The sequence below is a fragment of the Panthera onca genome, chromosome B1 (genome assembly GCF_046562875.1).
Source record: "Panthera onca isolate mPanOnc1 chromosome B1, mPanOnc1 haplotype 2, whole genome shotgun sequence".
Lineage (NCBI taxonomy): Eukaryota > Metazoa > Chordata > Mammalia > Carnivora > Felidae > Panthera > Panthera onca.
Genome location: NC_138342.1, coordinates 201,608,575 through 201,622,433, shown reverse-complemented (window position 1 = coordinate 201,622,433; position 13,859 = coordinate 201,608,575). Strand labels below are relative to the sequence as shown.

The 13,859-nt window shown below is 44.8% G+C and overlaps 1 protein-coding gene across 3 annotated transcripts in view; it reads right to left on the bottom strand.

Moving 5' to 3' along the window:
* CSMD1 (CUB and Sushi multiple domains 1) overlaps nt 1-13,859 on the bottom strand; it is a 2,002,273-nt gene that overhangs the window by 657,989 nt on the left and 1,330,425 nt on the right. For all 3 annotated transcript variants that reach the window (XM_078445226.2, XM_078445227.2, XM_078445228.2), the window contains one exon: nt 9,931-10,008. In XM_078445226.2, the coding sequence (XP_078301352.2) occupies nt 9,931-10,008 (78 nt within the window). The remainder of the gene's footprint in view (nt 1-9,930; nt 10,009-13,859) is intronic.

Here is a 13,859-nt window from a genome sequence, read left to right as displayed (position 1 = left end):
CAGGGTACAGGGAAGCCATGGGACACCACATGGCAAGAAAAAGGAGCAAACTTTACATACAAACACTTGGGTGGATGGCAAGGAAGTTGTGCTAGCGGCACATGCCGGTCACAAATGCTTACCCACTTCACGGCTCCATGAACAAGATACCCTTGAAACAGCAAGGTGGATATTTCAAGATACCCTTGAAAAGACAGCTGGAGAATAGACGTGAGTTCTGTACCGTGATTGCGGTTGCCCCAAGAACCCACAGACGTGATACGAGTGCACGGAGCTGTGCAAGCACACGCGCGCGTGCGCACACACACACACACACACACGTGAACTGGTGAAATCGAATCAGTTCTGTGGACTGTCCCAAAGTCACTGGACCCACTGTGCTACTGCGTTCCAGACAGGGGAGATGTTACCATTCAGGACAACAGTGAAGGTACAAGCGCTCCTTGCAGACTTTATTGCAAGTTCCTGGGAATCTATAATTATTTCAAAACAAGCAGTCAAAAAGAGAGACTGGCAACAAGTAAAATGTTGCAAAGGCACTGTAGGGCACATGACCGGTGTTCAGGGCTTTGGAGGATCACCTGTGATACGGGCAGGGCATGAGTTCGCCGGAGCGAATCTGAATGTGCCCATGTCTTCCCAACAGGCTTTCCCTGAATCACTGAAGAAAGGTGGGTGTTTCTACTTCTCCATCAATCTACACACATGCGGTACCTATGCTGCTTCTTGTATTTTCCATGTTACCGAACATGCTAATCGCCTTCCTTAAAATTAACATAAATTATCGGCATAATCACCGCTTGGTCAACATCAGTTCATTTATCTAAATTTCTCATTCAGCGAGGCAAAGTTACCAAGTCTGGGCAAAGTGATTTCTCCCCAAAAACTGGAAGTCCATTGTAATGTTATGATTCTGTAATGTCATACACACTCAAAGGACTTATTCTGAAAATATTTTCAGTTTCCTCCTGGCACCTTCAAAATGTGATTTAAATAAAATGATGGGGCTTCAGGGATGTGTATTTCTTTTTTTTTTTTTTTTTTTCTGAATTCCCCTTGATGTTCTGAGAACCTGATTTTTAGCTCCAGCTCTTGTCTTTATCGTGAGGCTAATTAATTTAACTCACGGACTCAGTTTCCTCATGTGTAAAATGGAGGGCTTTCACTGAATTCATAAAGGAGTCACCATGATTAATTATCTTCCTCTTTAGTTTCTGATGGAAGTTACTCACTAGCAAACATTCCATCATGTAAGGTAATTTAATGCCATCAGAAAGGCGATTCCTTCTAACTGCTGCTGGAATTATTTTAACTGTACTGACACCCAAACACCAATAATCCCACAAGGCTCCAGAGCCTTACGGTTCTTCGGCACTCCGTTCTCATCCAATTATTTTGGAAGGTTAAGTTGCTTTATAAAGTTTGATGAAAACACAAACCCAACATGTGATATTCTGGGCTTCTGAAAAAACAAGTGACGGAAATGCTACAATGTATCCTGTCCTGTCAGAGCTGCAGCCACCTGCGAGCTCTCTCAAACAAAATAATGCATTCTCCAGTCCCTTTGCAAAGTGAGTTTTTTTCCCTTTAGTTAATCAATTATGCTCCATAATTGTACGCTGAAATCACTGAAAAAGCATTTTACTTCCTATTAGGGTTACAGTACCATTTAACTGTCTCTGATCCAATCAAGCTGTATCTTATTTTACGTATTTTCATAGGTCCTTTCTTTTTCCTGGTTACTTAAGCAATTATCTGTGTAAGTGGTGTGTTAAATAATTGATGAGCCACCTTCTTCTCCTTCTAGTTACCAGTGACGCTGTTCCTACCCTGTTTCCAGACAGCACTCCCCTCTGCAGCCGGGGTTCCCACCGCACTTTGAAAGATATTTTAGTTCCTGCAGTGACAAAGGCCTATGTAGAAACTGCAAGCATAATTTACTTACCTGATTTATGAAGCAATTCATGAAATCTAGCATATTCGTGCTACGTGGGATTCGTGCTACATTTGTTAAGAAAACAAGGATCTTTCACAATTGCAAAACTCCCTCTTACCACGTTTTATGATAGAACACAGTAGATTGCGGCAATTATCCCTCGTGTTTTATTAAACCTTTATACAACTGTTAGAGGTTAATGGGGCTATTATTTTCCCTACTGTCAAAATCCGCTTCGAAGCAAGACCTAGAGCACTTAGTGCCGGAAACCCAGCACAGAGAAAGCAGGCATGGCTTTTTCTGTAGTGGGATTACAAATCACCGTAGTCTGCAACCATTCAAACAAATCACCCATTAATAATAGAGCACGAAGGTCCCCTAAAAACAAAGCCGGATGATGGGCAGGACGGCTGGCCATTTAATGATACGTGTAGTGACACTAACGACAGTATTGGGAAGCAAAGCATGCTTTTTGGGGGGGAATGGGTAAAGCAGATCATTTTAATTTTTGAAGACGATTCATGTGGGGGTGAACAGAACAACAACATATGCAGGTACTGGGCCAGATGAAAATTATTTCCAGAATAAAGTCTCAGGGGTGGAAACCACACAGCATCCTGACCAGCTGGGTGATTCTGTTCCCCGGGTAGCCTTGCCTCGGAGGCGAATTAAGTGGGCTACTCAGGGTTATTCATCTCCTCACACACTCTCCTTCCGTTGCCCCTCCCTGCATCCCAGCCCCCTGCAGCTCTGAACCTGGGCAGGTACACAGGAGACAGGCTGTCCGCCTTTCGCCACCGCATTCTTTAAATGACCTCTCGAAAAGCAGGCACGTCCCAGTCCGCGATCCACTGACAAGCGGACTCACTCGGTAGTGCCGGGAGGAAACGGGTGCACCACAGAGTGGTCGCTGACCTCCTAGAGCACAAAATCTAGACTGACAATGAGAGTTTACTACTTGTTCATAACTCATAACAGACACTTGAAGAAAATCAATTCCTCACAGTGAAAATGTGGGTATCACGTTCTAAGACTACAGAATGTTACGCCATTGATGTGTGATTCAATCAACAGGGTCGTTTTCATGTAATACGTGTGATTTTGATAATGCAGCATACTTTCAACCAATGCCAAGCGCATGTCTATATGTGAGATATTCAAGTGACCCAGCCATTAAAGAGGTCTCGTACAGAAGGTGTGGTGACTTGGCTGGTGGCGTAGTACGTGACTAATGTAATTGTTTCACATCCTAACTTTCTGTAGATCCTTACTTTTTATGGGTCGATGTGCTGCTGTTTGGAAAAATAAACTTGTATCTTTACTCAAAGCTCACTAAATGTTGCTACGTTTATTAAGACAGGCTCTGTCTGATAAATATTTACATAACCAGAAATACCAGTTAGCTGTAACTTTCTCTGGGGAAGGAACATATTCTGAACAGCCCTAAGCTCTTGGTCTTTCCTCAGTGTGTGACTACTGTGTGCATGAATGAGATGTGGGATACAATGACATCACTGAAGAAAAGTGTGAGCACGACTCTGTCACCCTGCTCCAGGCTACCACGTAACTAGGACACTCAGGCGTTCAATGGACAAGCGTTTTGAGCAACTTCTGTGTGCATGTGACTCTAGCGACTTGTAGATATCGGCGAAGAAAGGAGAAGGAAAGCTCTATCCTCAAGTTTATATTCTAGTTTTGGGGTGGGGGGAGACAGGAATAAGGACACACACACACGCACATCCAAATACACGCACACGCGCCCCGCAAGTAGAGCGTAAATACACACGCGTGGTGGCTGGTATATGTCATGGCGAGTGGTACACAGAAACCAGAGCAAAGAACACGAGGGATACGATAATGGGCGGGCAAGACGTGTGGAAGCAGGATGGCCAGTGAGTCTTTCAGAAAAGGTAAATTCTGAGAGATTCGCTGAAGGAAGGGAGGGATGAGAGTCCTTGGAGAGCATCGTTTCAAACTAAGGAAACAGAGGAGCGGAGCCGGGCGGAAGATGCGGGAGGTTTTGAAGAAACACGTCCCGACCAGTGGAGGAGGGTAAGAGGCGGAGGGGATGGAGTACAGTGCGTGGAAGCCACCGTCGTGTCGCCCAGAGGGCTCGCGGCAGCGTGACCCGCCGCGGGGAAGCAGGCGGACGGGAGGCTGGGGGAGGAAGACGCGGTAACACTGCGGGCCGGCTGGGGACCATGGTGGCCGGGAGCGAAGGAGAAATGGCCGGCCTGTGATGGCTGGGAGGGCGCAGGCCTGCTGGCTGCCGGAGAGAGGGCCGGCACCAGGCTCCGGGTCCCCGGCGAGGAAAAGGAACGGCCTGGTCCGAGAGACGTCCCTGACACGGGGGCGTGCAAACTTTGCGTGGCAGCCGGATGTCAGAGTCTGGAAATCCAGACGGCAGTCCAGGACAGTAAGCCAAACACAGCTCATTCCGTTCCAGTGATCGCACAGGAACTGCTTTCCAAACCAAGACAGTTATTGGGATGGTCTGCCTTTTCTTCATCTCTTGTTTTAACCCCATTAATGAGAATTCACGGTTGCTGTTTTCCTAGCTTACGCCAGTCACCGTTGGCAGAGAGAGAGCTGGCAGGAGAGTGTCCTTGGGCTGAGCCCTTGGTGATAACGTCACTAAGCTTAGCGTCCAACAAGAAGGCAAGAAACTAGGCAAGACACAAGATTAATCCCTTTTTTTTCTTCACCGCCCATCAGAATATAAGTAAAAAGTATTTCGCACAAGTATATCTCACACGCTCTTAAATTTTTCCAAACTTAAGAAAATGAACACTATGAGTGTAACAATTATAGTGATAAGGGGATAAATGCAGTATGACCCCAGACAGATGGAAAGTCATTTATAAGGGTATATTTTAGAAAATGGATTAACCAGTCATGTGTGTTAAAAAGGTAAATCAGACGTTATATAGTTGTGATTGTCTCTCTAGCTGTATAGAGTGGTTAAGGCATCATTTTGCTGTGTCATTCTAAAAACAGAGCTACAAAAATTTTAAAATCTGCCTTTCCAAATAATTATTTCTGACTCAAAAGAAAAGCCAGAAGGAAAAAATGGAACTACTGAGTATCATTATAGAAGACGATACCTGATCAATTGCTTTTCATTAACAGGACTGTCTATTTGGCAACTTGGACTATTTTGCTTCAGGTATTTTTATTTTTCCAGGTAGAAAAAAAAATATTGATTATCCATAGACACAAAGGCAATGAAATAAATGGTTTACAGTCAAACGTAGGAGAATTCTAGGGTCATTTATTTTATGATGTTCTGTTATTTTTACCCAAGGGTTTATAAGGTAATGCATTATACTGTTCAATTTTTCCGTAGTGTTTTCTTCTATTTTACATTAAATAATGATTCCACATCAATGTCCTACCCTGCTTGGGTATCCACTGTTGTGACCGCTATGCTCAGTACACAGCATGGGCCATCAATACATCTGAGTGAGTTACAACAAATCAATGTGGAGTTTGTAAAGTCATTTGTCCTTAACTTTACAGGGGGAAAACAATCTCTAGCTGAAAAATAACAACCAAGGTTTTCGTTTACCCTCCTCCCTACAGATTTTTATATTTTGGAGTTAGAAGGGCACTAACGGATTGTCCAGGCTCCTGGTTCTCCCATGGGGGGCTGCTAACACTGTATCCCACATAGGCAACTGTCAAGATTCAGAAGAGGAAGACATACTGTGTCTACCGTTACCGCCGTTTAAAAATAGGCAGTGATGGGGCACCTGGGTCGCTCAGTCGGTTGGGCATCCGACTTCAGCTCAGGTCACGATCTCACAGTCCGCGAGTTCAAGCCCCGCGTCGGGCTCTGGGCTGATGGCTTGGAGCCTGGAGCCTGCTTCCGATTCTGTGTTTCCCTCTCTCTGCCCCTCCCCCATTCATGCTGTGTCTCTCTCTGTCTCAAAAATAAATAAACGTTAAAAATAGGCAGTGACAATTTAATAACCACTTGGTGTTGAGAGGGTCTGTTCTCAGAAGAAAGGCGAACCCCACGTCACTGGGAGACAGCAGGGAAGCTCAGGGTGGGACAGTCACTGAGCTTTCTCCAGATGCCCTTCTGCTGAGTGATGCTCCCCATTTATGTTGCAATCTTGCCAAAGCTTAAAATGATTGGAAATGTAGAGCAATAGGCAGAATGAATACCTTAATTACCTCTGAGATTTTTTGAAAACACTTATTAATCAATAATGAATGAACCTGATGAAAAAACAAACTTGTACATCATTCCACTCTACAAGGTAATGGAGGAAATTAATTGCCCTCATTATGTAGAAGGACTAAAATATCCCCGCTTGTGCCCACCCCCTGTACTATGTGATCACGTTTGTGCATGTGAAGGACAGATGTGAATGACTAAGGAGTTAATTGGTAACGTGAAACCAGGGCTGGATAAAGAAACTGACCAATATAGATTCCAGAGCAAAATTCACAGAAGATTCATCAATCCCATGGAGAAGAGAGGATATGTAGGGCTTTTGTTCCACAATGGGGGAAAACGAGCCTCTCCTGTGTTCTCCCCTTTTTCATTTATTTAGTCAGCATATACGTGCTAAGTGCTTGTTGGCTGGGCTATTGGGGAGGAGGAAGTGCAGCGTGTGATCCCATAAAGGCACCAGCTGGGAAGGGCTTTGCCGGCTGGGAGCACTCCGCTCTCATGGAGCTGGTCTCGGACCAAATGGAGAACCAAGGCAGGTCTAGGAAGGAAATGCACGCTGGCCCTAGGGATGTGTGCTAAGTGGCTGGAAAATGGACCTCAATACAGGCACTGGTTATCTATCCGATGAAACGGGGAATCTGCTTTTAACCTATGCACCAGCCACTATAGATCTGTACAAACTTCCCTAACATACAAGTGATAAAATCCTTGCTTAGTCTTGCTATAAAACATAGTACACGTCACCTCGTTCCAGCACTCTAGTGACCTAACTGCTATAATTATATGAGCCTTTCATCATTAAACCATGAATTCCTTGAGGGAGTCTGTCAAATCTTTCCGTTTCCCCAGCCAGGTATCTGTCTCTCTTCCTGGCACTTGGGGAGGCTTGGATCAACACTGCCAGAAGGCATGGTTCCTTGCCTTGTCTAGTGTTTTCTCTGTTTGTTTCTCTTCAAACACCTGAATCTTTGGGTAGTTTGCCCTGTGTGGATGATCAGAATCTTGAGCAGTTTCTAGCAACCTAAACAGGGTCCCAACAGGAACCAGATGCCCCCTCTGGAGGAGAATAACGTGAGGCGGGATTACTTACTAAAGGGTTGTTTTCATCAGAGAAAATCCAGTTCCTCACGGTGTGGTTTGCTGAATGCCCATCACACAACGTATACTGGAGAGGGCAATCTATAAACACCTTGCTTTACCCACTTGACCAAATTAAAACGTTAAATTAAGCATTAATTAAAATGTTATTGTTTTAATTTCATAAATGATGAAACCTGACCTTGGCTACCTTTCATACTTTTACAACCACGGAATCCTTGTCTTCAAAGTCCAAGTCCATTTCTCTAGGAAACACGTCACTTAGTTTTCTGGCCACAACTTCTGTGTAAATAACATTTTATTATTTATTACATCGTGGACCTCAGAAGGCCCTCAGTTTCTTCGATCCTCATTTTTTTCTAATAATTAACTCTCATGTCTCACAACCAAAACCAAAAGTTTAATGCTGTTTGGAGAAAGGACAGCATCCTTTTTCACACCAAGTGAGTAATCAGGCCTTTGTCACTTCATGCTCAGATAAGGACAGAGAGACATTCTCTTTACAAAGATAGCTTCCATCTACATTTTGCTCTAGCAGAGAAGTTTGGTGTTGACCTAATACTGATGTAATGGGGAGGTTCAGCAGCTGTGTGGTTCTACATTACTGTGGGTTATCTCTGTAAGGTGTTCAACTATAAAATATAAAGTACAAAACTATTATAAATACCACATCCCCTACCCTACTGAACATCCAGAATTAAAAGCTAGCAATAAAAACTATCAAAACTTTATTAATAAAACCCTTCCTTTCTTTCTCTGTCACTTAGTTGTTTTCTGCCTTCATCTGGATTCCATTTTTTTTTTTTAGTCCAATCTGATTTGAATGGCACTTTCCATGATTATCAAACAGAAAGCGTAATGAAAATATTTACAGATTGACTTTGTGTGTGTGTGGTACCTAAGGACCTGGGTTAGTCGGAGTTCAAGCAATACATCCTTTGATAGACTGAATCTTTGCATCCTCTCAAAATTGTTTTATTGAAATCCTAACCTCCAGTGTGATGGTATCTGGAGGTGGGCCTTTGGAAGGTAAGGAGGTCATGAGCATGAACCTTCATGATGGGATAAGTGCCTTGATAAGGGACAGGAGAGATGATTTCTCCCTCCACCATATAAGGATATAAGAGACGACAGCTATCTATAAACCAGGAAGCAATTCTCATCAGAACTTCAATCTGCCTTGATCTCAGACTTTTCAGCCTCTAGAACCATGTGACATAAATTGAAACCACCCAATCTAGGGTACTTTGTTATGGTAGCCTGAGAGATCTAAGACATGCCCTGTATCTGACACTTACATCCTAGGAGTCTGAGTCTACTTCTCTGTCCTCTTCAGTGGCCAGGGAACAGGGCCATCATATAGTCAATGGACCCTGTTCCACAGGCAATGAGTAGGATACCATACAAATGGGATACTGAGAAGCAGAAGTAGGTCATTCTACAAAGTGATTTTTAAAAGATTTATATTGCTGTTTATTTTTGTTTATTTATTAGCTGTTGTAGAGTATCTGCCATGGAGAAAACTTCATGCAGAAGCCCAATACATCACGCAGATAAAATCAGAGCTGCTTGGGCTGAGGGAGCTCAAGATGTCCATGCCAAGATTTCCATCTCTACTAAATGCTAGGCAGTGGGAAAATGGATAAAATGCGTAGATCCCAAACACTGGACAAGGAGCACAAAGAGAGCAGGTAAGTAGGGACACCAGAAGAAGTCACCAGGAATGAACAGAAAAGGCAACTCGACAGCTTGAAAGTCCTAAAAGGAACAACGGTGCCTGAGCAAGGACCACACCGGAAATGAACCCGCCTGGGTATCACCATGGGGCCTGCGGAGCTGCATTTCGTAGGACAGGTAAACGCACCGTGAAACTGACAAAATAAATGACGTCACAGAGGTAAGAACCAAATGAGGGACCAGCTAACCATGCCTGGGAGTCAGGAGAGCCTTCAGAGGGGGAGGGGAGTCTCTAAGCATGACACGGGTTTCTGCATTCAGTGAAGGGAGGCAGGTCACTTCTGGCAGAGAGGCTCTGTGACATCATCCAAGGTGGTCCCAAGGCAAGGTGGTCCCTTCAGCTGAGTAATAACGAGACTTCCAGGAGAAGACACTAGAAAAGTAGGTGGTAGGAGACACCTCCCGTCATCCAACAGCTAGTGACGGAGTACTACCACGTGCCAGGCATATGCAAATGGAGCCTGTATACATGTGGTCTTTATGTACATGTATATATATGTACGTATTTCCTCTTTGGAAGGTCTCAGGATTTGCCCTAAAGCTATTTTATTCTTCAGGCAACAGATGATCGAGAGCATCGTAACAGGAAAATGGTAAGACCAGACTTCCATATCCTAAAGATCCATACAAGAATGGAGGGAAGCAGGGATCAAACGCTAGCAGTGGAACACTTATTCATGAGAGAAATCGGAAGGTCCAGCCTCACAGTGACCATTGAGAGCAGAGAGTCAAGACAGATTTGAGACACACTTAGCAGATTCATTTAGGACAATGTCAACAGGACATTCTTCCCCAACAATGTGAAGCCAGTGCACATTCTTTCTTCCAGCAAATACTTTCGCAGGTAGAAAAGTAGAAAGAGGGGAAGTGAGAAAAGCAGTTTATAGGATTACTTCTCCAGGACGCCTCCATTCTCTCCTCTGTGTCCCCTCTAATTGACATATCAATCCTCATATAGAAAGAAAAGAGGACTTACAGACGGAGTTTTTATGACTACTGTCCTTGCTGGGCATCATCTTGACTCCTCTTGACTTCAATTCAATTGCCTTTTTCACTGCAAGAAACAAAATAAAGCCATTAGTAGGTAAGAGTCAAAGGGATATCACAAAATAGTGCTTTATCCTCACAGCATTTTGAGTCATGACTGCGTGCTTACCAACCTCTGGAAAGTGGGACACGTTCTAAGAGGTTAATGATGCAAAGCAAATGAAGTACAAGAGCTTGTGAATAATTAATGCAAGGCTATCAGGCAGCAAGATCGCATCTTATAACAGCAGTGTCAGAAGCTAAAAATGATGTGGGCTGTGGTTTACCTTCAACACCAGCGATGGCCCATCTAGAAATCACCACCATTTCAACAAGTACTCAGGCAGACTGCTCTCTCAAGGAAGGTGCAATGACTCTAGAGCTTTCTAAATTTGCTGCGTTCATGATAATTTTTAGATAAAATGTAAGCTGCTCATTTATTTATTCATGTAGTTATTTAATAGTACAAAGTTTAACATACATACATTCATGGGGAGCTCATATGGGAAATCGTGTTCTGAGTGCTGGGGATAAGATGTTAAATAAAAGAATGAAAATCCTCCCAGATGCTTGTTATCTATAGACAGCATTTAAAAAAAAAGAAAGGCATATATGACATTGGCTTCTAGGGTCATAGTTCTCAAGCTTAAATTTATGTTCCTTAGTGATTTCAGGTCCTGCATCAAACATTTTAAGAAGTTTCACTTTTCTGGTCATTTCTAGAAAACAACAAGTAAGGAGGCATTTCTTGAGAAGAAACTAGGAAATAATATTTTGATTTAAAAGTCTTTTAAATAGTAAAAATATATTATTGTTATTTACATTAAAATAATAATTTAAGGGGCACCCGGGTGGCTTAGTCAGTTGAGTGTCTGACTTCGGCTCAGGTCATGATCTCGCAGTTTGTGAGTTCTGGCCCTGCGTCAGGCTCTGTGCTGACAGCTCAGAGCCTGGAGCCTGCTTCGGATTCTGTGTCTCCCTCTCTCTCTCTCTCTGCCCCACCCCCACTCACGCTCTGTCTCTCTCTGTCATTAAAAACCTTAAAAAATACTTTTAAATAATAATTTAATATTTATATTGAAAATATAATATTTAATTTGAACAGTTATCATGTACACAAATGAGACGACCTAGAGTAGCTCAAAGTATGCAGATCCGGGTTCAAATCTTTGCTAACAACTTGGTAGCTATGCGGTCTGGGTAAGTCACTTAACTCAGAATCTGTTAATTTCTCTGTAAAGTGAGCGTGGTAGTTAATTTTATGTGTCAACTTGACTGGGTACAGAGTGCCCAGATATTTGGTCAAACAGTATCCTGGGCATTTCTGTGACAGTGCTTTGTGAATGTGATTAATATTTAGATCAACTAAGTAAAGCAAACTGCTCTCCCTAATCTGGGTGGGACATATCTAATCAGTAGATGGCCTGAATAGAAAAAAAATGCTGACCTTCTCCTGAGTAGCAAAAAAGTCTTCCTGCCTTTGTGTCTTCATATTGGGATATTAGTTCCACTGTTGTCGTTGTTGCTGCTGCTTTTCCTGCCTTAAGATTTAAACTGAAACATCAGCTCTCCCTGGGTCTTGAGCCTGCCAGCCTGTGGATCATAACTACACCATCAGCCCTTATGGATCTCCACCTCACCCACTTGCCCTACAGGTCTTGGGACTTCTCAGCTCCCATAACTGGGAGAGCCAATTTCTTATAAAAAAAATCATATGGAGCCTATTAGCTCTGATTCTCTGCAGAGCCCTAATGCAGTGGGCATGCTGATGTCGAATGCAGGGGTGGGAAGGCTGTATGAGGAAGGTGTAGACATAACGAACGTAACCCAGGGGAGCACACGATAGACTCCGTGCCTGACAGTGTTTGCTCTTACTCTCCTATCTGTGTATGCAGACGTGTGCCCTAGCGGTGGCCACAGCAAGCGCCCTTCGGGTTGTTCTATAGCTGATGTCACTGAACCTGTGTCCCCTCTGCACTCTGCCACCGTCTCGTCGGTGGACTTTCTGGCCCCCTGGGTACAGGTCTCCACATCTCTGCTTCTCAGAGTCCCACACCACACATTTCACCTGCCTCTTCACACGGACACTGGTTAGCGGCTTACATTGTGGGACGCGTCTTCAAACCCACCATGGTGTTTAATTCTCCCACCACTCAGGTAGGTCTTGTACAGACCTTTACTCATACCAGGGAGCCGGGAAACCAAGGCTCACAGATTTGTCGGAAGTACACGGAGAGTGAGATATGTGACTGGGATACAGATCTCCCCACTCAGAACCCACGAGGCAGAACCCTTGTGTTCTGCCAGTTTGAGTGCAGGAAGCATGGAGGTGGAGACCCCCTAAAAGGAAGGAAGCCAAAGATGACAGAGAGCCCTGTACCTGGCCTTCGAAATCATCTCAACATCACCAAAGTCGAAGGGAAAGCATAGTCTACTGATACTTTTACTTTTACTTTCTTTCTGCAATAAAATAAAAGCTGATTCTACCTCACTTCCCACCTCCCTCTTAAAAAGCAAGCTCTTGCATTTGAGGAAGAAAGCAATTCCCTCCCGTTGGCACTGACCACACCTTTGCAGGGGGAAGGCATCATTGAAAAAACCTCTCCCAAGGAGGGAATCACACGAAGCCTCTTGGGAAGGATGGGGAAGTGCTCACCACTGAGCAGATTTGGGGTTCAGGAGCGGCCAAGACAAAGCTGCCGCCAGATGGGTAGGGTGATGGGTCGCGGCTTTCACCACCAAGGCTGAGACACACAACTCTAGGTAAGACACGGTGGCAGGGTACCTGGACATTTGGGATCTTGCTGCCAAGACACTGAGAACGAGGCGGGGCCAGCTCTGATGATGACCCCTGACAGTCTGTCTACGGGCTGCTGGGACACAGAGTGTGGGGCACATGCTGAGACAGCAGACACGGGGTGTGGGGCACAAGAGGACTGGAGAGCACTCCTGGGATGGGGCAGCACCTGCCTGAGACCCTGGGGGATGCCCCGGGACAGGGCGTGTGCTGGGATGTGGCAGGAAAGGAGAGGACCCAGGACACTGGAGGTCCACCAGCCAAGTGAAAAGCAGACTCCGTGTCAGATATGACTGTACGTAGCTACTGTCACCACCGACCTTTGCTTTGGAGCCAATTCTTCACAGTTACCCCAATATGATGGCAAGTTGGGACTTTCTACCTAAGGGACTGCTGAATCATTTTTTCCAAAATGTTCTTATTCACAGGATCTCTTTTGATGAGCCCACCTGTTCAGTGGCATATGGGGGTTTCAAGCACTCCCTTCTGGGCATAATCTAAAGGAGTCTGGCCTTGGACTGTGAATCTTACCCCCGTTAATATGGTCGCGTAATCTGACAAATCACTTAAACACCACAAACTCAGTTGCTAAATCTTTTCAACGACGGTCAGTCCCTTTGCTGTGAATTTCACCAGGGGGAAAATGAGAGTGCGGAAGTGCTTTATAGACTTTGAAGAGCTCTTCCCAACAGGGCAGATGAGAAATGAGTGAATCAGCCCAGTGTGGTGATGCGGCTCAAGCAGGTCGTTACGGCCGGTACCGCAGCCAGACGATGGGACTCCTAACAGTGCAGCCACTCCTGGTGGAAATGGAGACGTGCCACGGAGATGCCCCTTCGTGGATGGACTGGTCGGTGGGTAGTGTTCAGTGTCAGCCCCTTTCAGGGAATGCTGACCTCCAGACAGCCACCTCTCCCGGGGTCATACCCTCCAGGGGCCGACCACACTAATGCACACGAGCGTACACAAGTCCCGAAGGGGAGCAAGTTCAACTCCAAGCACCCTGTGCATCGCTGGGACTGTTTAGGACCTCCAGGAAACCCAGGACAGCTGCTTTCTCCTCCTTCCAAGGGTGTTAACCC